This window comes from Phoenix dactylifera, unplaced genomic scaffold, assembly GCF_009389715.1.
Source record: "Phoenix dactylifera cultivar Barhee BC4 unplaced genomic scaffold, palm_55x_up_171113_PBpolish2nd_filt_p 001329F, whole genome shotgun sequence".
NCBI lineage: Eukaryota > Viridiplantae > Streptophyta > Magnoliopsida > Arecales > Arecaceae > Phoenix > Phoenix dactylifera.
Window position 1 is genome coordinate 76,922 of NW_024068659.1, and position 24,481 is coordinate 101,402.

The 24,481-nt window shown below is 40.5% G+C and overlaps 3 protein-coding genes across 3 annotated transcripts; all 3 read right to left on the minus strand.

Moving 5' to 3' along the window:
* Positions 1–8,119: 8,119 nt before the first annotated feature.
* Positions 8,120–9,179, minus strand: LOC120108427. The gene is made up of 2 exons (XM_039122035.1): positions 8,867–9,179; positions 8,120–8,777 (listed from the first exon to the last, which is right to left on the minus strand). Exons 1-2 carry the CDS (start codon positions 8,979–8,981, stop codon positions 8,272–8,274), a joined length of 621 nt encoding a protein of 206 aa, XP_038977963.1. The 5' UTR covers positions 8,982–9,179; the 3' UTR covers positions 8,120–8,271.
* Positions 9,180–14,260: 5,081 nt separating this feature from the next.
* LOC120108430 (agamous-like MADS-box protein AGL29) lies at positions 14,261–15,358 on the minus strand. The gene is made up of 2 exons (XM_039122038.1): positions 15,208–15,358; positions 14,261–14,700 (listed from the first exon to the last, which is right to left on the minus strand). Exons 1-2 carry the CDS (start codon positions 15,356–15,358, stop codon positions 14,261–14,263), a joined length of 591 nt encoding a protein of 196 aa, XP_038977966.1.
* Positions 15,359–18,477: 3,119 nt separating this feature from the next.
* Positions 18,478–18,873, minus strand: LOC120108431 (agamous-like MADS-box protein AGL61). The gene has a single exon (XM_039122039.1). It carries the CDS (start codon positions 18,871–18,873, stop codon positions 18,478–18,480), a length of 396 nt encoding a protein of 131 aa, XP_038977967.1.
* Between the last annotated feature and the right edge of the window lie 5,608 nt (positions 18,874–24,481).

The window sequence follows — 24,481 nt, forward strand, 5'->3', positions numbered from 1 at the left end:
CCAATTTGCAGCTCCATTAGCTTCACGGAAAACATGCTTGGTCTGAAAGGCCCCGCCGTCCCTCACCATTGCTCAGATATCTCGGAGCAAAGGGTGGACATAACCATTACCCCTTGGTCCCCCGGATCCAACTGATGACAGTGGCCGAGTCCCCCTCCAAGACGATGGAGCTGGCCCGTAAAACACACTTAATGTGATGAAGGCCCGCCCAAGCGGCCCGCAGCACCGCACCCGAAACCGATATGCGGAAGAGCTGCTGTCCCTAGCAGCCACGATCCTGGCAGACGGGTCCCGAATAATAAAACCTGCACCGCCCCTCGTACCTCTGTCCAAGATAGACCCATCGAAGTTGACCTTGAGAAAACTAGGGGGTGGAGGCTCCAAGGTAAAAAAACACCGTACGGGATGCTACCGAAGCAGAATAGGAACCCCAGATGTCTCGAGCTGTCAAAGTCCTTTCATAACTTGCATTCTTTATGTGGTTTGATTTAATCATAATTTAAATTTTGAAACGATTTAACCAAATTAATATAAAAGTGGTAATTTAAAATATTGAAATTATTTTATGAAACATTAAATTCACTTGGATTCTATATAACAATTAAAAGAATAAACAAATGCTACGATATTTAAGAGAGAAAAAAAATGAGCTCTAGTGAAACATATATACAATTGTTTCTAGTTCATGCAATTTAAGGAGTTTCTTGCTTCTTATACTTTGGGGTTAAGAACAGATAATGTGATTGATAATTTAATGGCTCTCCCAAGGTTAAGAGCATATATCCAACATAATTGTTTTCATATATTAGCAAATTGGTGACAGTTTTCCAATAAGAAAAAAAATAAATTTATCTTATACTAATAAATGTAATTACAATAACCCTTAAGTGCTATGATATATACACCTTTTTTTTTCTACAGAGAGAGTGAGGAGGAGCAAGGTTCCAACTAGTTCTTAAGGGAATGAAGGCCCTGGCTACAAGCTAGCTATGATATACATATATGCATACATAAGCAGTGATTCCTCTTAGCTAACTACAGATGCTGCAATAAGTTCCTAACTTGTTTGGCAACCAAATGAAGAAAATTTGATCCATATCCAACACCAACTGAATAACCCTTAAGTTAAACCGAGCCTAACAGGGCGGAGTTCCGATCTACGTCAGTTTTTGTCACCCCTACCTCCAACCAATGGCGAGTTTGCAGCAACCCATGGAAACCACAATTTTTTTTTTTCAGACCTCTGCATTGTAACACAATCGTCCATTCTTTTAACTGGTCTCTCATTGATGGTTATACATGGCTGGCAATCAGTTCAGACTATGGAGGAAACTACTGATGGACCTATTCTGAAAATTTAATTTGTAATAGCAATGCCCCTAATGTACAAAGGATTAGGTTTCAGTAGTCTGGTTTAAAAGATTTTTTTTGTAAGGACCAAAGGGAGAATCCTGAAATATATCCTATATTTTTCTCTGTATTTTTTGATAGAAATAACAAAAACTGACGCAAAGTAACATTCTTATCATGCAGGAACCAGAAACATCAAAAGTTACTACGGCTCCTAATGAGATTATTAGGTACATCATCAGCCCCCAAAACCCAGTCATGACCCAGTATTTAGGATTGGTGTGATGATGGTATATTTCTCTGTACAAATAAGCACTGAACAGTAATGCTTATATCCTGTGTTTTATTTTCGACAAGGGCAAAGGGCGCCAATGGCATCGACATCAGTCCTCACTATTATATTTAATTTCTTATTTTTTAAGTGAGGGCAAACACACTAGTACTTTGGAATAGCAAATTCAGTGCTAGAACAGGGAGTGGTTAAAGTACAAGTTACAACATATTGGAGGAGGAGGGGATATCTTATCGAGCTAAACGCGTCAACACCAAAGATTTAGGAGCAACAGAAACAAATTTCAGTAGCTTTAATCTAATTCCAAGAAAACCATAGAATTTTAAATGGCCAGAGTTCCCTCTTTCTAAATTGGGAAAACAAAAGTAATTCAATTGACACAGATAGAATTCAGTACCAGGCGAAGGTATCTCTAAATAAAGGACAGCCAAAGCAGCGCACGAAAGCTAGTTCATTGCAACAAGAGATCGTAAGCCTAAAAGCACAGAGAGAAGAGGCAGAACTTGTTTTATTTATTTGGTGAATAAAATAGTAGAACAAACTTCAGTTGATGCCCCAAATCCATCATCTGGGTCGGCCATGTGATATGGCCACACAATCCCTAGGGTAGGTCTCTAGAGAATATACTATGCCTGAAAAATTTATTACAATCTTAATATCCGTGAACAAAAATGATCTTATTTCATAACAACTAACAAACTTGTATACAATTATAAAAATCTTTTGTCCAACCGGTACAAGGATGCTCTATGTAATTATTCCTTCCACTTGTAATCTCAACCATAGCTAAGTACTATGCAATTTGCAACACTGAAAAAAAGAAGTTGTGAGTTTTACAGCCCAATAAGAATTTATGCACATTCACACCAATAAAATAATATAGTTTGAAAATAACAATAAGTGACACCAAAATGAAAATATAAATTATAAATTCTCTTTTCAAACATCTAATATAACTCAATTAAATTAACAAATATCTGCATATACATACACCAAATATCCCATTTGTCAAAAGAGATATATCACAGCATACCAACAAGCCAAACCCTTTATTATAAAATCTCTTTTCAAACATCTAATATAACTCAATTAAATTAACAAATATCTGCATATACATACACCAAATATCCCATTTGTCAAAAGAGATATATCACAGCATACCAACAAGCCAAACCCTTTATTCAGCATTGGTCTCATGTGTTTTATATTCCATTTCTCATTAATTCAATTTCAAGTTTAATAGCAATATTCTCTGACGTTCGCCTAACCAAGATTATGACCCAGCAGTCTACGATTGCTAAACAAAATCTCATGCGTAAGCCCGTGAAAGCTATGCCACGCATAAGCTCGTGGAGGCTATCCCACGCATAGCTTGTGGAGGCTATCGTACACATAAGCCAGTAGAGACTATCCCATGACAAGGTTAGTTCACATCATATCCTATCCATCTAATTTGTATGTTTTTCTTGCTAAATCACTTTTCATTTACACAATATATTCCTCACAAATTTTAGGTATAATTATTTATATAATCGTATTTTCAGTATCTGAAATATATAATAATTGTACAAGTATGTTCATACCAAAAATTATATAAAACATATCATCTCATACTAAAGGAAGTCTCATGATGCAAATCTTATGATACAAATCTCACGATGCAAATCCGATAGTATAAATCAATAAGCATATACATATATATTTGTAATCAAGTATAGGAATTCTTACCTCTATCGCAATCCAACACAGTTACAACAGTACCAATTCACACCTAACATGACCAGTCAATTTAATATCAATATAAAACCAATTTATCCCTTATCAATCACTCGCAGTATTGATGAATCAATTATTTAGTAATTATCTAATTTTAGAGTTCTACTATTTGAATTACCTATATTCTCTATCCTCCTTTAATTGAAAATTAAAATAAATAAAAAGTCAGGGCCCTCGATGAAGAAATTAAAGTATAAGATCTCATTGGGCTTCTTTCTGTCTGATTGATTGCAGCCCCTATACAAAACTAGGGTTGACTATAAAAATAGATTTATATAAAAAAAATTATGAGGCCAGCTAGATGACAATGTCCAAATGTTCGAATCAGACAGTTCAGAGATTATCAATTATAGGTCTAATGATAGCTGACTTGGGGTGAAGGAAGGATAGTCAATTAGATAGCAACATCTGACGGTTCGAGTCGGTCTACTCTAGCTAATCGATCTAGTCAACTCGTGAAACAAAAACTAGACCATGGCATGAATAACACAATAGGGACTAATGATGATAGAGTGTAGTGGTGCCCGATCGCCCAAATTAGTCAAAATAGTGTTTTCCAGATTATCGGATCAAGAAATAGGTATCAAATTCAGCAAGGGGAACATGCCAGAGTGAAGGCTAGTATGACGGATAGTCGCAATAATACTAGTCCAGGACCCTCTAATGGGGTCAACCTGGGTCTACAAAGAGAACATTTAAGACCCTCCTGCTGGGTTCATTAAATCCTGCAAAGAGAGAGAAAGAGAAGAAGAGAAAACAAAGAAAGATAGAGAAAAGAGAAAAGAGAAAGAGAGAGAAGAGAGAGGAGAGAGAAAGAAGAGAGGGTTCTCTTCTTCTTTTCCAAAATAGGGGGAGAGCCCACTCCCTTTCTTCTCAAATCAAGGGTGATGGCCACCAAAGTGGCCCACCATCGGCGATGGTGACCGTGGCACCACCGGCGATGGTGACTAGCCGACATAAGGAAGAAGAGAGGAAGAACTGAAAAAAGGTGGAGAGGATGATCCTTGGCAACTCCACCAAAGATCCTGATGGGCCCACTGAGCAGCTGCCATACAATCTTAGGGGTCCCAGAAGGTGGCAAAATCTGGCCAAACTCTATGGCCAGCGACGATGAAACCTAGAAGAAAAGGGGCCAAAATAGGACACCTTTTTCGGATGAAATTCTAGCGATTCACTAGTGCAAATCAAGGAGAATGGTGGCTAGATGACCAAAAAAGAAAGAGAAGAAGATGTAGAGTGATTAACATGGTCCGGCGAAGATTCAAGGAAGAGATTCGGAGAAGAATGGTCAAGATTGGCGGTGATTCTTGGACTTCTGGGTGATGGTTTTCAACGGAGGAGGAGGATATTAAATAGAGAGAATCCTAGAGTTTTAGATAGACTCGGATTGCTCTAGGGCTCTTGGAGTTCGATAGAATCGGGGGAGGAAGAAGACTCCCAACCGGAGTCTTCTTCTTCGCCTGCCTCGTACAATAGGGCACGTTTGGCGTTGGGCCTAGCCTCTTTAGGTCGGCCCACTAGCCTAAGGAAATTAGGCTATTACATATTAAATATAGTTTCATGATAACTAAGAAATTTTTGAAAAGGTCGTCTTTCTTTGCACTGATACAATGAAAAATCAACATATCTATGAATGAAGGACAAATAAATGAAGGTTGCAAAACTATTTTGCTAGAACGAGAGATCCCAAACCTTAGCAAATAAGAGACAACACAGACGCTATCTCCTTTTCATTCACATCTTTTGGACAAACCAAATTCCAATTCTCTTCTCCGCAGGCTTTTCCGAACATGCTGAGGTAGCACCTGTTTTATTTATTTTGTCAATATAACGGTTGAACAAACTTCAGTAGATTAAATAAAGTTTCATGAAAACTAAGAAATTTTTGAGAAGGTTGTAGTCTGCTCTTTCTTTACACTGATAGAATGAAAAATCTAAGATCAACATATCGGCGAATGAAGGACCAATAAATGAAGGGTGCAAAACTATTTTGCTAGAACAAGAAATCACAAACATTGGCAAATAGGGGACAAAACAGACCCTATCTCCCTTTCATTCACATCTTTCAGACAAGCCAAATTTCAGATCTCTTCTCAGTAGCAGCAGGCTTTTCTGAACATGCTGAGGGTAGGGCTTCTTGATCTCCAAAAAATTACTTTTTCTTAATTCATCACAGTCCATCATGTCCCATAGTTATCAACAATGTTCCTTTAATTTTAATGTAGGTCTATCACTATATTTCCCTGATTTCATATATTAATAAAAATAACCCAATTTTCAGGTAAAACAGAAGAAAAGAAACAGTAAATTATCCTATACAAATAAGTATAATTACAATCAGACTTAGTCTTGATAAACTGTAACAGCTATAATATATACATCAATACAATAGTCCTTACTAGTTATTACTGCACTTACTCGGAAAATCTTGACCCAAGCCTGGTTGAACAGGGCGGGGCTTCAGAGTAGTTTTCACATTGTATCAGTTTGTGCCACCCCTACCTACAACTAATGGAGAATTATTATTAACTATAGAAACATTAAATTTTCATTCAGATTTACTATGCTGCATCTTCTACTTTCAGTTATTACTTCCAAGCCATCTCAAATAGATGGTTCAGGCTCACAAAACTTCCAAAACTCACTGGTTATGTCGTGCCACCGACTGTGCCACCAGAAGTATCTGAGTCACTTCTCTCCTGTGCACCATGGGTTTTGGCTGTTGTCACTTCACGGCGCAGCTGCTCCGAGCAGGCTGCTTTTCTAGTTTCTACTAAGCAATGCTGTTGATATCAGTATGGAAAAAGATTAATGAGAGGACTAATTTGAGCCTAATTTACCACAGTACGAAAAGTTAGGATCTAATAACATTGTGAGGAAAAATTAATGTTAACATGTAATGAAGTAGAGAACCCTGAAGTGTAACCTATAATTATAGTCAAACTACTGTTGCTTACATGTCATACATATATCTCTGAACCAACAAACATCTCTAGACATTAATGCTTATTGTTTGTTTTCTAAACATTTTATATAAGGAGAAATAAGAAAGGGGAGGGCAAGGCCATGCAGGCCATGCATAGCATTGGCCTCAGTCCTTATGCATAATTTTTTTAATTTCTTTTTTTTTGCATATATACTCTCCTGAATATATAAAATTGCATTAATATTCTCGTAAAATTACTATTTGCATGCATATCTCCTTCTTTTTTTCTTCTTTTTGCATATATACCCATATTATCTAACATCGTTAAGAAATTTTAAATAACTGAGTATTCTTATGGATAGATATACAAAAAAAGTTATAAGGGTATACATGCAAATAACAACTTTATGAGGATGTTATGTAGTTTCTCATATTTAGAAGGGTGTACATTCAAAAAATCTATTAAAAAAAGATTAAAACTTAGCTGGTACTTATTAAGTCTTTTATGGTTCAATTAGATCGACTAGTTAAAAAAAGATAGAGCCACATTATCAATTTTCTTTTTAAGATTAATATTAGGTGATCACTTTGGTAATGATATTCTCTATTTGATTTTAATATAATTATTATTATTGAATCTATAACATATGTATATTCTTCATTATTTTTAAAAGATAAAAATATATCAAATTTAAATTAATTATAGATGCTTAGATTAGTAAAATATTTTTTAATGATTTGTAAATGTTGAGTTGTTATTTGTTTTTGAGGTAAGAATTTTGTAAAAATAGCATGATTTATTCTATAAGAGTTGATATTAGCAGGAGATCATGTGATATAATAATATTAATTTTTTTTGCCACCTTTTATTATTAAGAACATCTAAATTATTTTTACTAAATTTTGATCTTTTTTATTAGATTTTTTTAAGTGTATACCCTTCTAAATATGCATTATCGAATGAATACTCTTGCAAAGTTTTTATTTGCATGTATATCTTTATAAATTATTTTTTTTGCGTGTCTACTTATAAGTCATTTCAAATTTAAATCATTTATTTTTCAACAACATTAGATGGTATAAGTACATATATAAAAAAGAGAGAGAAAAATGGTATATATATATATATATAATAAGTATTTTATGAGACTATACATGTAAATAGCAATTTTATGAAAGTATTCATATAATTTTATATATTTTGGAGGGTATATATGTAAATTTTTTATTGAGGCCAACCCTTGTGACGATTGAAACCTACTTGAAATGACAAATACACTAGTAATTTGGGATAGCAATTTGAGGGTGGAGTGGAGTGGTCCAACCAAGCTAACAACCTCGATCACAAAGATTTAGATTTAGGCACGTATGCAAATAGAACAACATAACAAATGTTAAAAACTCAAAATCTAATTCCAAGAGAACCATGTAAATTTAAATGACAGCAGTTCCCTCTTTCTTTAAACTGAAAACAAAAGTTTAAGGATGGGTAGATAAAGAAAGACAAAACCCAGTATCATACAGCAACATCTATGAATAAAGGAAAATTAGAAGCAGATCAAGAAAGCAAATTTCTTGCAACAAGAGATTGTAAATTCAAGAATCCAAATAGGAAAAACAGAACTTATTTTCTAGTTTGTTGTGAGCAGAACTACAGAACACACTTCAATGATTAAATATATTTTCATTACAAACAAGAAATATTTAATATGGTTATAGTTCCTTCTTTCTTTAAAGTAGGGGAAAAGAAAAAAATGGAAAAAAAAAAAACAACCTCAGCTCAACAAAGTCATATCTCATTATCAAATTTCAGCAACATCTATGAGTGAAATACAAAGAAATTACGAGCAAAAAGCCAATTCGCCAACAACAAGAGATCATAACCCAATAGACCAAGGAGGAGAAACAGACCCTATTTGTTTTTAATTCACACTTTTCGGGCCGACCGAGCTCCGATCACCTTCCCGATAGCAGCAGGCTTTTCAGAACATGTCAAGGAAGAGGGCTTCTTCATCTCCTTACTGCTCCTCACCGAGGATCTCAAACTATTCACACGACTCGATGAGAAGTCGGCTGGCACCGATTTCCGCACGCTATTAACGTTCTTCGAGTTCCTCCTTTTTGCCAGTTCAATGGCGATACCGGGGTCTTGAGAAACCAACTCATCCGCAATCTCCTTCTTTCTCTTAAGCCTCTCATTCCTTCGAGCCGAATAAACTTCATAGAACCTCCCTCTTTCAAACATAGGACTACTGCTGGAAGAAGTACTGGAGGAAGCAAGAGTGGTATCCATATCATCGTTGGATCCAAACTCTTCCTTGGCCCTTTTGGCCAGCGCCATCAACTCCGGCGAGATCATCTGATAGACAGGCCGGATCAGTGATTTCATGGAGGAGGAGGGGCGACTGGAGAACTCAGAATTTTTACAAGTGGCTGCACCATGGAGAAACTCACAAGTTTTAACATAAATGGAAAGATTGGTAACTGTAAGGGAGAGATATTGAAATCGATCTATCTCATACGTGGTCGGGTTTGGACAGTGGGAGTGGTGTGCAGAGCCCGGCCAGAACGAAGACGCCGTGGCGACACCGCCAGAGGAGGCCTCCGATCCATTGGAGACATCTGATAATTCATCATAAGCACAGCAAAATTATCCAGAAGGAAAACAAAAAATTCACAAGAGAAAGGAGACCCCTTCTGGGTCGTTTCCGGGAGGTTTTATTATTACGGTTTCTGGGAGGGGCCTCAAAATTGGAAGGGGTTGAAGTGAGGGCGCGTCCTCCAACGGTCGAATCTCTTTTAAATCGGCCGCCCGTTGCGCTTTGTTACAGGGGCCCCCATTCTTCGAGGGTAATTACGAAATAGCCATCAGACCAATCGGAACAAAAGAAAAATATCCACCAAGATGCTGCAATCTGGGACTGGGAGTGGGCCTACTGAAAAAGAGCTGCTTTGCTTCATCGAGAAATCCCAACTTCGTGAATGGTTGCGGCAACAGTGGATGGTGAGACTGGTGATTGGATTTTCTGCCGGTAGGGTCTCAGGCAAGTTGACCCACTTTTCTCTTCTCTCTTTATACTTGCAGTTGAGCCTCTTTGCGAGATGCACTGCGATGCCTCTTCAGCAACGATCTTTGACGGATTAGGCAATCCATGGATATGCGGAGGTACTGGGATTCTTCAGTATGCTAATGACACCATCATTTTCACCCGCACCAGGAAGCAATACATGGCAGTCCTGAAGCTCATCCTCTTCTGTTTCAAGCTGGTCTCTAACCTCTCTATCACCCATCAGAAAGTTATGTTTCAGCAGCAAGCTAGAACACCTCGGCGGTGGAAGAACGCGACGGATGGCTCAACTACACATTGGTTTCCAATCCCTTTTATGTATCTTCGGTTACCTTTGAGTGGAGGAAAACCTTCAAAAGCCGATTGGATAGTCCTTATTCAGCGTGTGAAATCTAGATTAGCCACTTGGAAAAGCATCTATCCTTCACCGAACATCTCGCCTTGGTAAACTCTGCGCTCACATCACTACTTGTCTCTCTTCAAAATACCCTCTTAGGTTGTTAAAAGATTAGATGGCTTTAGTTGGTCCTTTCTTTGGAAATAGATGCTCTGCTGCATACTGTTGCAATTAGTCCTCCAAGGCCATCTGCCTATCCCGGGGATAGGTACTCCCAGGTATTGCTAGACCCCATCCAGCTCACCCACCCTTAATATTTGCTTTATGCTGGATTTGAGTTGAGGGTTGATCTTGGGGCTGGAGCAGACAATGGATTTGGTGTGGTTTACTTTCTTTCTAAAAGCAATGCAGTAATCATCCAAGGTCCTCTGGATCACTAGGGCATTCTTCCTAGTGGCCTTTGCAAGCAACATGCAATCATCAGCGAAAAGAAGGTGTAAAATCAGCTCAATAGTGGGGTTGGTCTGTAGGCATCGAACACTCGCCCGGAGGGCTCTAGATAGGGCGTCAGCATAGATAATAAATAGGTAGGGGGATAGAGGGCAACCTTGTGACAGGCCGACAATGGATTCGAAGAAGGGCGTTGGTGAGCCATTTACTAAGATAGCGAAGAAAGGCATCTGAATGTAGCTCATGATCCATTTGATCCACCTCTTATGGAACCCAAAGCTTTCCAAGAAATGGGTTAGGAACTGCTAGCTCATACGATCATAAGCCCTCTCTATGTTAAGCTTGATCGCCATCAAGTTGTATCAACTCGAGGCCTAGTGGAGATCCTACATGAACTCCTAAGCGATGAGAATGTTATCCGTGATGCTTTGGCCACGAACGAAGGCTCCTTGCTCTGGATTAATGAGACGCAGAATAATGCCCTACAATCTGATGACCAAAATTTTTGCGACAACTTTGTATAAGGTTGTACATATACTAATGGGCCTATAATGATCCGACTTCATGGCATCCTGTCTCTTTGGAGTCGGAGTAATAAATATTCTTTCTAGGCATTGGGCATCATCTCATTGCAAAAGAATTGCTAGACCGCAGCAACAATCTCATGCCAAATGATGTCCAAGTATCTTCTAAAGAAGGAGGAGGAAAAGCCATCAGGGCTAGGGGCCTTGTCCTCAGCCAATGACTACATCACCTCCTGGACCTCTGTAGCCTCAATCAGGGTAGTAAGGGCAGTGTTCTCAGCATCTAAAACTCTCATTGAAGGTGGCATGCCCATCATATGACTGTTGGTCCCAGGCTGTGTCGTCCATCTAGATCTGAAGAACTGTAGAAGTTTCCAATTGATAGCACCAACATCTTTAGTAGTTTGGCTACTGCTAGCCCTCAAGATTTTGATTCTATTCCTCTGTCTCCATATGATTGTGGACTGGTGAAAATATCTAGCATTCCTATCACCCTTTGCGATCCACTATGCTCTGAACTTCTGTCGCTAAAAAATCTCTTACTAGCGTAAGAGAGAGTGGTGCACTGCCAATGTCAATCTGATCTCATGCAGTTCATCCGACGAGAGCCCCCACATTGCTCCTCCTTAGACTGGATTTAGGATATAGGTTGAATCTCTTCCAGTCTCCTAAAGATGTTACACACCTCCACTCAATTCCATGCCCAGAGCTGAAATTTTGTAAGCTCCAACTTTCAAGTAACCTAATACATCGCATCTCCACTCATAGCCATCCGCCGGACATCTCACACAATATTCCATAACTGCGAGTAGGAGAGCCAAATCTTATCAAAGCGAAAAGAAGACTGATAAGGGGTGGGTGAGTTGGTACTAACCAACACTGGACAATTATCCAAAGCGATCCGCATTAAGTGGTTCACATGATAATTCAGAAAGCACTAAATTCTTCTAGCCATTGAGAACGCCCGATCAATTCTCTTTCAAACTCTTCTCCAGCCCTAGTGGTTATTGTACCTGTCAATGAGACCATTGGTTGCAATGAAGTCTTGGAACTCTCTAACCTCAGCCTTGGAGGAGAAGAGTTTGCCTTCCCTCTTCTTCTATGGCCCATCATCACAATTGAAGTCACCTGCCACAAGGGATGGGATGCCTTGCTAGATCAAGATAGCTGCCTTACTCAACAAAACTCGATGCTCCCTATAATCAGTGCTGGCATACAATACAGACAAAACTCAAGGATGCCCAGTATGATCAGAAATCACCATGATAAGTTGTTGATTGTATTTATGAAAGACATCAAAAGTAGCAAATCCCTATCTCCACACCACCACAATATCTCTCAACAGGCTTCGAGATTCAATGGCAAAGAAACCCCACTAAGGTGGGAACTGCTGCTTGGCCCGTTGAAGACTTCTACCACACAATCTTGTCTTAGATAGAACTCATACATCCGGATTATGAGCTATACCAATCTTCTAAAGGAGGTTGAAAAAGATGGCTTCCCTGCATCCCTGCAGTTCCAGAGCAAGCACTTCATCTATACAAGATAGTGGCTTTGGGTGGACACCTAACTTCCGTCTCCTCATCACCCCCAACTTGGGTGGAGGTTCCCAAGGCCTCCCCCTTGGAGCTCACTCTTCCGCACCTCTCTAGCTAACACCATTTTCAACCTCTGGACCATTGGCATGTGGTCTCCACCATCAGGCACAATCATCGGTCGCTGAGTCGGTTACTTTCCATCACCCACATCCACAGTGGGTTTCAGTGTCACTCCAGAATTAGGTTTCACTGGGCTCCTGTAGCATCGATTAGACAGCACGTCCTCCAGGCTAAATTCCATTTTGTCCTCCAACTCCACCTTGCGGCCTGCTCCACTCCTTCAATGGTTTGCCCTGTTGTCACTGAAATGCTCGGTGTTCAGCACCTGCACACTACAGAAGGTGCCCTACTTCCCAACATCGAATGAAGAAGTCAGGGTCGGTGTCGTGCTGTTGCCGCTTGCCTCAAAGGAAGAGAGCGTCAGAGGAAGGGGAGCCTTTGTCGGGGAGGTCGTCGGATCCTCCACTTCATCTTCTGATTCAACCATCCTTTGCGAAGAGGAAGGAGGGCTTCTGGCCCATTTGAGCTGGCCCCTGCCATACCTAGCCTCCATCATAACCGGGTCCAGCAGCCCACTAACAATGTCTAGGCCTATCAGGTTGCTATCCGAGCTCTAGCCCATAACCTTCCGCTTCTTCGAGTTGGGTTCCAATCTAGGACCGGTTTGACCCACCTAGAACAACAAGGTTCTTTCATGGCCAAAAACAGCTTCCTTTATAGCCAGGTTTCCATCCCTTCTTTTCATCTTTTTTTTATTATTGTTTGACTACACGGGTTCCACATGGGCTAGATTGTGAGAATTGGCCCAAATAGACATGTCCGAAATTGAAGTCAGCAAGCCCCACCAACATCAATTTTTTAAAAAATATTCAAACAAAAAAATTGGGATCGAAACGGTGAAAATTGCATCCTCTGCGCAATCCCCACATCGTTGAGATAAGGAGGAGGCGATGTGAACGATGACCAATCTACGAGTTAAGTCCAGTTGGTCACATCTTTTTACTACTACAATCTAATTGTCAGTTTACTTTTAAACATTCACATCAATTTTACTGCTTGATATTTCTTCCTAGTTTTGTAGTTTCTTTTAGTGTTTCTACCTTCTCTCTGTAGAATCGACACCCCAATATATACTGCGATAGCCGCATTATTCTTTAGGCGTAATCAGCACCCTTATTATATAATAAACTAGATCCGCTCCAATAAACATATTCTATAATCTAAACCATTGCTAACTATATTTCCTATGACATTTTTATAGCCTTAGTCATAGGTAACCAAAATTAATAATTCAGCACAATTAAATGCACTAAACTCAGTCGAATGGCTCAACCAACCCAACTCAAATGCGATGACTCATTAATCCTAGATAAACTATTCAGAAATTTTTCTTTTCATCAAATTATTTTAAATAAACTCTATATTCACTGTATAGAACTTTCTATATTCTAGAATTTACAGGACAAGATATGATAAAAGTAAAATTTAAAGGTATTCAAGTCATTATGCTCACAAAAAGTAAGTAAACAACAATGTTGCAAAGCAAAAGCTTTAAACCATCAATGTAAACTATCATAATTGTCTTCCATAATATCTGAAAAATAACTGAAATAAAAATACACAAGCCATAGCCGGAATCCTAATTACATCAACTACACCGCAACTGAAATCTTAATACTAAAATCAAAATACTAATGATAACAAAATCACAGCCAATGAGCATGTTCTCAACAACTTGGTTGGCGAGCTAATCTTGTGACGTCTGTTGAGGAAACTTGAACCTGTATTTGCTAAAATCAAGATGATGTCCCATCACCGGTTTCTCAACAAGGATCTGCTTTGCACGGTCTCGCACCTTCTCCCGCAGCCTCTCAAGTGCGCTCTCGAACTCTACCAGCTCATGTAACTCGAGATCATCAATTCGCTTGTTCCACCAAAATCAACCGCTATGCAGTGTCTCCTCCTCAGTCGCACTCTCTCCTCCTGTTGCGTGTTCGGCATCCTGCATCGCTGCGTGTTCCACTTGCGAACTGCCGGTGATGTCCAACATTTCAGCCTCCGAGCTGGCCTCTCTTTCCAGTTCATCTTCTTCATCGTCCGACTCCAATGCCTTATCCTGCCTGATGGCATCGCCGCCATCTAATTCATCGCCTTTAGTTGACGATTCACCTTCTCCAGAAGACCTGGTAAGACCTCCACTTGCAGCGTCCGACCCCCGAGCCACGATGTCAGCGTTGCCATGAAACTTATCATTATCCGATGATCCATCTTTGCTGTTTTCTATGCTAAGGAAGCGATCGGCAACAGATTGTATGGTAGGATGGCTGAAACTGAATACGTTACCAACTTTGGAGAAGATGAGGATGGCGATTCCACTGCCTGCACGAACAAGCTTCTTTGCATTGGAGAAGAGACCCTTCCGTCGCTTGGAGAAGCAGATATCTCTCGCAGCCTCTTACGATTCCTCTATTCTTAGGAATCATTGGAGTCGTCAGTTGCTTATGCGGGAAACTTGGAGTGCATCATGGCCACACACGGCCGTGACCTAAGCCTAGTTGCTATAACTCGCCCTGGCCCACAACTCAAGCCTCTCTATCAGGGCCTGTTATCAAGGCGGTACCCACTTTCTTCGCCAAATTGAGGACCTATCACTTAAGAGTATGAATGGGTTGGGTCAAGTCAATTTAGGCATATTTCTAAAAATTGAACCGATTTAAACTAGTTTTTATGAATTAAAATTAGAACCGAGCTGACCATCTACAAAAATCACTCATAAGTTGCCATGAAACTTATCATTATCAGATGATTCGTCTTTCCTATTTTCTGGGCAAAGGAAGCGATCAGCAACAGATTGTATGCTAGGGTGGCTGAAGCTGAATACATTACCAACTTTGGAGAAGATGAGAATGGCGATTTCACTGCCTGCACGAGCGAGCTTCTTTGCCTTGGAGAAGAGACCCTTCCGTCGCTTGGAGAAGCAAATATCTCTCGCAGTATTTTTGTCGATGATCTCGATGGGGATCTTCCGGCGACCCATGAGGAAGAAGAAAGGTTGGGTTTGTTTTCTTTTAGCTCTAATGGTTGCTTCGTGCAGGGACGTAAGCGTCGTATATAAAAGAAAAGTTTCCAGCAAATTCGAGATAGAAACAAACTGGAAGATGGAATCCGATAGTGAATCGGCTTCTAATTAGACATGAAACAACTAAGAAAACTTTTCTTTATTTTTTTGATAAAAAGATAAGTACTCGATCTAGAGTTTGTTACGAATAAGGTCAGACACGGGTGTCGCAGCCTCTTTCGATTCCTCTATTCTCATGATTCATAGGAGTCGTCGATTGCTTATGAGGGGAACTTGGAGTGCATCATAGCCACATACGGCTGTGACCTAAGCCTAGTTGCTATAACTCGCCCTGGCTGGCAACCCAATCCTCTCTATCATGGCCTGCTATCAAGGCGGTACCCACTTTCTTCGCCAAATTGAGAACCTCTCACTTAAGAGTTTGAATGGGTCGGGTCAGGTCAATTTAGGTATATTTCTCAAATTGAACCGATTTAAACTAGTTTTCATAAATTGAAATTAGCACCGAGCTGACCATCTACAAAAATCCCTAATAAGTTCCCATGAAACTTATCATTATCAGATGATCCGTCTTTTCTGTTTTCTGGGCTAAGGAAGCGATCGGCAACAGATTGTATGCTAGGATGGCTGAAACTGAATATGTTACCAACTTTGGAGAAGATGAGGATGGCGATTTCACTGCCTGCACGAGCGAGCCTCTTTGCCTCAGAGAAGAGACCCATCCGTCGCTTGGAGAAGCAGATATCTCTCGTAGTTTTTTGGTCGATGATCTCGAAGGGGATCTTCCGGCGACCCATGAGGAAGAAGAAAGGTAGGGTTTGTTTTCTTTTAGCTCTAATGGTTGCTTAGTGCAAGGACGTAAGCGTCGTATCTAAATAAAATGTTTTCGACAAATTCGAGATTGAAACAAACTGGGAGATGGAATCCGATAGTGAATCGGCTTCTAATCAGGCATGGAGCGACTAAGAAATCTTTTTTTTGTTTTTTTTGGTAAAAAGATGAGGACTCGATCTGGAGTTTCTTACGAATAAGGCCAGACACGGCTGTCGCAGCCTCTTTCGATTCCTCTATTCTCAGGATTCATAGAAGTCGTCGGTTGCTTATGAGGGGAACTTGGAGTGCATCATGGCCACACATGGCTGTGACCTAAACCTAGTTGCTATAACTCGCACTAGCCCACAACCCAAGCCTCTCTATCAGGGCTTGCTATCAAGGCGGTACCCACCTTCTTCGCCAATTTGAGGACCTCTCACTTAAGAGTATGAATGGGTCGGGTCAGGTCAATTTAGGTATATTTTTAAAATTGAATCGATTTAAACTAGTTTTCATAAATTGAAATTAGAACCGACTTAACCATCTACAAAAATCACTGATAAGTTGCCATGAAACGTATCATTGTCAGATGGTCCATCTTTCCTGTTTTCTGGGCTAAGGAAGCAATTGGCAACAGATTGTATGCTAGGGTGGCTGAAACTGAATATGTTACCTACTTTGGAGAAGATGAGCATGGCGATTTCACTGCCTGCACGAGCGAGCTTCTTTGCCTTGGAGAAGAGAACCTTCCATCGCTTGGAGAAGCAGATATCTCTCGCATTTTTTTTGTCGATGATCTTGATGGGGATCTTCCGGCGACCTATGAGGAAGAAGATAGGTAGGGTTTGTTTTCTTTTAGCTCTAATGGTTACTTGGTGCAAGGACGTAAGCATCGTATATAAATAAAAAGTTTTCGAAAAATTCAAGATAGAAACAAACTGGAGGATGGAATTCGATAGTGAATCGGCTTCTAATCAGACATGGAACGACTAAGAAAAATTTTCTTTATTTTTTTGGTAAAAAGATAAGGACTCGATCTAGAGTTTGTTACGAATAAGGCCATACACGGCTGTCATAGCCTCTTTCGATTCCTCTATTCTCAGGATTCATAGGAGTCGTCAGTTGCTTATGAGGGGAACTTGGAGTGCATCATGGCCACACACGGCTGTGACCTAAACCTAGTTGCTATAACACGCCCTGGCCCACAACCCAAGCCTCTCTATCAGGGCCTGCTATCAAGGCGGTACCCACTTTCTTCGCCAAATTGAGGACCTCTCACTTAAGAGTATGAATGGGTCGGGTCAGGTCAATTTAGGTATATTTCTAAAATTGAACCGATTTAAACTAGTTTACATGAATTGAAATTAGAACCGTGCTGACCATCTACAAAAATCACTGATAAGTTGCCATAAAACTTATCATTATCAGATGATCCGTCTTTCCTATTTTCTGGGCTAAGGAAGCGATCGGCAATAGATTGTATGCTAAGGTGGCTGAAACTGAATACGTTATAAACTTTGGAGAAGATGAGGATGGCGATTTCACTGCCTGCGCGAGCGAGCTTCTTTGCCTTGGAGAAGAGACCCTTCTGTCGCTTAGAGAAGCAGATATCTCTCGCAGTTTTTTTGTCGATGATCTCGATGGGGATCTTCCGGCGACCCATTAGGAAGAAGAAAGGTAGGGTTTGTTTTCTTTTAGCTATAATGGTTGCTTGGTGCAAAGACGTAAGCGTCGTATATAAATAAAAAGTTTTCGGCAAATTCGAGATAGAAACAAATTGGAAGATGGAATCCGATAGTGAATCAGCTTCTAATCAGACATGGAACGACTAAGGAAATATTTCTTTATTTTTTTGGTAAAAAGATAAAGGCTCGATCTAGAGCTTGTTACGAATAAGGCCACCCACGGCTGTCGCAGCCTTTTTCGATTCCTCTATTCTCAGGATTCATAGGAGCCATCGGTTGCTTATGAGGGGAACTTGGAGTGCATCATGGCCACACACGGCCGTGACCTAAGCCTAGTTGCTATAACTCGCCCTGGCCCACAACCCAAGCCTTTCTATTAGGGTCTGTTATCGAGGCGGTACCCACTTTCTTCGCCAAATTGAGGACCTATCACTTAAGAGTATGAATGGGTTGGGTCAGGTCAATTTAGGTATATTTCTAAAAATTGAACCGATTAAAACTAGTTTTCATAAATTGAAATTAGAACCGAGCTGACTATCTACAAAAATCACTCGTAAGTTGCCATGAAACTTATCATTATCAGATGATCCGTCTTTCCTGCCTGATGGCATCGCCGCCATCTAATTCATCGCCTTTAGTTGACGATTCACCTTCTCCAGAAGACCTGGTAAGACCTCCACTTGCAGCGTCCGACCCCCGAGCCACGATGTCAGCGTTGCCATGAAACTTATCATTATCCGATGATCCATCTTTGCTGTTTTCTACGCTAAGGAAGCGATCGGCAATAGATTGTATGGTAGGATGGCTGAAACTGAATACGTTACCAACTTTGGAGAAGATGAGGATGGCGATTCCACTGCCTGCACGAACAAGCTTCTTTGCTTCGGAGAAGAGACCCTTCCGTCGCTTGGAGAAGCAGATGTCTCTCGCAGTTTTTTTGTCGATGATCTCGATGGGGATCTTCCGACGACCCATGAGGAACAAAAAAGGAGTATAAATTAAGGCAAAGAAGAGAACGCTAGGGTTTGTTTTCTTTTAGCTCTTATGGTTGCATGCTTGGTGCAAGGAGATAGAAACAAATTGGAAGATGGAATCCGATAGTGAATCGGTTTCTAATCAGGCATGGAACGACTAAGAAAACTTTTCTTTATTTTTTTGGTAAAAAGATAAGGGCTTGATTTAGAGTTTGTTACAAAAAAGGCCACACACGGCCGTCGCAGCCTCTTTCGATTCCTCTATTCTCAGGATCATAGGAGCCATCGGTTGCTTATGAGGGGAACTTGGAGTGCATCATGGCCACACACGGCTGTAACCTAAGCCTAGATGCTATAACTATTAGGATCCCACATATGCCATGAAAATTCGAAATAATTTTCAGATTGCAGCGGAAAAACTATGCGGGATCCGTTCATCGCATGAACGTATTTTAAAACCATTCGTTTGTAGATAGATTAGAATTAAATTATTTTAAAATATTTTAAAATCATTAAGAAGATCAGATCTTCACCTTGTGCGGGTAGATGGTCTCCGCAAATCTGATTTACGTGGATTTGTAGAAGGTTCGATGGAAGCCGCACACGCGTCCGGCCTCTACGGGTATCCACACGAGGTAATGATTCGATCGAAGCCTACGTATCTCCCCGGGGTGCTAGCTCCCTTGCAGAGATGGCTTTTGATGGCTGAAGTCCTCCCTTTCAATCAACTCTTGAATGCTTAGGGAGGAGGAGGAAGAAAGACGGATCAAAGGGAACAAGAACAAAACACTTTCAGCCTTTTCCCTTTGCTTTTGTTGGCACCAAGAATGAAGAAGGAGGAGAGCCACCAAGGATTCTTCTTCCTCTTCTCTTGCTTGCGGATGAAAGGAGGAAGGGGGTCCTTTTTGCTGCCGTGAACACCAAAAGAAGGATTAGAGGAGGGGCTGAACCCCTCCTCCTTTTATTTCTCCATGAGATAAGGATGAGCTCCTTATTTTTAGGAGCTCACCCTTATCTCCCCAATTCGGCAGCAAGGAGGGGCTTACGCCCCTCCTTTTTCTTCCACGCACTTCCCAAGGGGAGGGGCCACGCCCCTCCCTCATATCCCATTTTATTAGCCATTTAATCAAATTAAGTGGCAAGATGGTTTGGGTTCATTTTATGAGTCCAATCCTAGTCAAAATAGGATTTTTATGAACCCATTTCAATTTCCTCCAATTCCTAATCCAATTAGAATTTAATTGAGCCATGACTCTATTGAACTCTTCAATCCTAATCTAATTAGGAGTCATAAAATTAATTAAATTAAATTTAAAATTAATTAGGACTTAAACTAATCCTAATCTAATTAGGACTTATTAAATTTCAGCCCTAAGACAATTAGGACTTTAGAAATCCTATTCCAAATAGGATTCTAATTTAATTTGAAATCCTAATCCAATTAGGACTCCAAGGATCCTACTCCAAGTAGGACTCGTGATCAAGTCCAATTAATTAAATTTAATTAATTAAATTAAATTGCAATTCGATTGCAATTGTTCCTTCTTCCAACCACTAACTCTTAGCGGGTTATCCATTTATCAATCTAATTGATTATTTGTGATTCCTAATCACATTCAACCATCGGATCGGTCAATACCTCTAATGTGTGTGACCCCATAGGTTCTATTGTGACTGGTAGTGAGATATATTGCGATCTCTATCACAATATCATTGAAAACTTCTTTCAATGGGTTGAAACAATTTCAACTCAACTCATCAGGGTTTATCGACATCAAGATGATCCCTGTGAGTCTCACCATCCACCAGTGACACCTAGCAGTATGTATTGGCCACCCAGCAGAATAGAATGATGAACCTCTAGGTGCAGTTATCGTATGATACATCCTTCTATCGTGGATCCCTACAGACCGGAGGTCATGGATAACTCGTCAAACCCCGTCGTCTGTCATATGTCTAGATTTATTTGACTTGAGTTCGATAGTGAAAAACTCTTTCTCCACTTTATATTACTGCCCTGGCCAAGGTCTTAGAACTCAGTCTAATAAATCACATAGGATCACTCCTCTTCTATCAAGGTCGATAGATTCCATGTAAGTGCATACCCTACTCCTACAGTGAACTTACTGCAGCCAATCTACACTACAAGGACCCATATGGCTAGAGACCATGTATACGTGTAGTCAAACTACAATAACCTCACTGTGAGTAGCCGAAGCACCGCAGGTTAAAGGACCAGTCATACTACTGCAACATCAAGCAAGTCACTGACGAGTGGATAGACATCCAAGTGACTTCTTGTCTTGGTCATGCTCAGTACCCTTGTTCTCTAACAAGCACCTGCACTATCACTTCAGTGTCCCTACACTGTGGACTCGAGTCTCGTCCATCCATAAGGAAAGCGATCTGTGCACTGATCGGATCGATCACCGTCCTCGTGATGATCCATTGATCATGAGCATTTAGAAATTAATCACCAATGATACATGGCTCAAATTCTCAACTCTTGAGAATTTGTACCATCATCTTATTAATTTCTTGGACGATTCATAGACACATAAACAATATGAATGAAAAGATGCCCATTTATTATTCGATAATAATAAAGTCAAGTACAAATTTATGTCCTAGAATTAATAATGTGTCCGCCAGATTGGCTTCTAGGGCATACATCTAATAATCTCCCACTTGCACTAAAGCCAATCAGACATATATCTAAGTCCCATCTTCTCAAGGTGGGCTTCTGTCTTCTGCTGATTTAACTGCTTAGTGAGCGGGTCTGCCACGTTGTCTGCGGAGTCTACTCTCTGTACCTCGACATATTTCTTCTCGAGGTATTCGCGTATGAGGTGAAAGCGCCGCTCTATGTGCTTGGACTTCTGATGAGACCTTGGCTCCTTAGCAAGAGCTATGGCGCCATTATTATCGCAGAGAGTGTGATGGCATCCGATGGCATTACATCTAGCTCTGCAATGAATTTGTTGAACCAGAAGGCTTCCTTTGCAGCTTCAGAGGCGGCGATATACTCAGCTTCCATGGTAGAATCAGCAATGATCGGTTGTTTGGAACTCTTCCAATTTATCGTACCACCATTGCACAAGAACACATATCCAGATGTAGACTTTCTATCATCAATATCAGTCATAAAGTCTGAATCTGTGTATCCTTCTACCTTTAACTCCGATGCTCCTCCAAAGACCAAGAACAAATCTTTAGTTCTTCTTAAGTACTTAAGAATGTTCTTCACAGCTGTCCAGTGCTCTTCACCTAGATTCGACATATATCTGCTAGTAACGCTCACAGCAAGGGCTATATCAGGTCGTGTACACAGCATGGCATACATGAGGCTTCCTATTGCAGAAGCATAAGGAATCCTGCTCATGCGTTGAATCTCTTCAGATGTGTTGGGGCACATCTTTTTGGAGAGATGAATCCCATGCCTAAGGGATAATAGACCCCTCTTGGAGTTTTCCATACTGAACCTCTTCAGTACCTCCTCTATGTACATCTTTTGTGATAGGCCAAGCATCCTTTTAGATCTATCCCTATAGACCTTTATCCCCAAAATGTAGGATGCTTCCCCAAGGTCTTTCATGGAGAACTCTTTTGATAACCAGACCTTGACCGAGGTTAGCATAGGAATATCATTTCCTATCAGGAGGATGTCATCCACGTACAGTACGAGGAACACGACAGCACTCCCACTAACCTTCTTGTAAACACACGGTTCCTCTTCGTTCTTGATGAACTCAAACGATTTGATCGCATCATTAAAACGAGTGTTCCAACTCCGAGATGCTTGCTTTAGTCCATAGATGGACCTTTGCAGCTTGCAGACCTTGTGATCACCATCACTGGAAGTGAAACCCAAAGGCTGCTCCATATAAATATCTTCATCAAGATATCCATTCAGGAAAGCAGTTTTTACATCCATCTGCCATATTTCATAATCATGAAATGCTGCAATAGCAAGCAATGTTCGAATGGATTTCAGCATGGCTACAGGTGAAAAGGTCTCCTGATAGTCAATGCCTTCGCGCTGACTATACCCTTTCGCTACTAGCCTTGCCTTATAGGTCTCTACCTTTCCATCCGAACCTATCTTCCTTTTATAGATCCATTTACATCCAATAGGTACTATACCTTCTGGTGGATCTACTAAGGTCCAGACTTGGTTGGAATACATGGAGTCTATCTCTGACTTCATGGCTTCCAGCAGAATCGATATCAGATATCGCCTCGTCGTAGGTATTGGGATCCTGTACATGTTCCCTATCTCCCATGAGGAACATTTTCTCGGTGTCCTCTACTAGTATACCTAAGTATCTATCGGGAGGATGGGAGACCCTACTAGATCTACGAGGTGGAGGAGGTACTACGTGTACTGGCTCTGTATGAATAGGTTCTATAGGATCCATGACTCGTTGCTTTTCAGAGACTCTCTCTTCAAGCTCAATTTTTCTCCCACTGCCTCTATCAAGGATAAACTGTTTTTCCAGAAAGACGGCATGTCGGCTCACAAACACATTGTGATCCTCTGAGATGTAAAAATTGTATCCTAATGACTCTTTAGGATATCCAATGAAACGAGCACTTATGGTCCTAGGCTCTAACTTGTCCGCCTGTAGTCGCTTGACGTGGGCCGGACATCCCCAAATCTTGAGATGACCAAGACTCGGCTTCTTACCATGCCATATCTCATACGGTGTGGTAGGAACGGATTTAGAGGAAACTCTATTCAATAAATAAATTGCGGATAATAAGGCATCTCCCCAAAGAAATATAGGTAGATTAGTGAAGCTCATCATGGATCGGACCATATCCAATAGAGTCTGATTCCTCCTTTCTGACACCCCCGTTGAGTTGAGGTGTACCCGGAGGTGTCCATTGTGAGACTATGCCATTTTTCTTGAGATAATTCCGGAATTCCCCACTAAGGTATTCTCCTCCTCGATCTGATCGAAGAACCTTAAGGGTTTTTCCAATCTGTTTTTCTACTTCATTTCTGAACTCTTTGAACTTTTCAAAAGACTCAGATTTGTATCTCATAAGATACACATACCCATATCGTGAATAGTCATCGGTAAAGATAATGAAGTATGAATAACGACCCCTGGCTAGCACATCGAATGGGCCACACACATCAGTGTGTACCAGGGTAAGTATTTCAGTGGTCCTCTCCCCATGTCCTACAAAGGGTAATCTAGCCATTTTTTCTTGAAGACAGGACTCACAAACTGGATATGACTCGGAAGTCAATGGGCCAAGAAGCCCATCTTTCTCCATTTTGTTCATTCTGTCCTCTCCAATATGGCCAAGCCTGAGGTGCCACAAATACTTCTGGTTTATCTCATCTCTGGATCTTTTAGATCCTATGGCACTCACTACTTGCTCAGACACATTCACAGACACATCAATATGCAAGTGATAGAGACTATCAATCATGAAACCACGTGCAACTAATTTATTTCTGAAATAAATAGAACAACAGTCTTTGTCAAAGGTCAAAACATGACCATCCTGTGCTAAACACGAAACAGAAATCAAATTCCTGCGAGTAGCAGGGACATAATAACAGTCTCTAAGCAATAAACTAAATCCAGACGGTA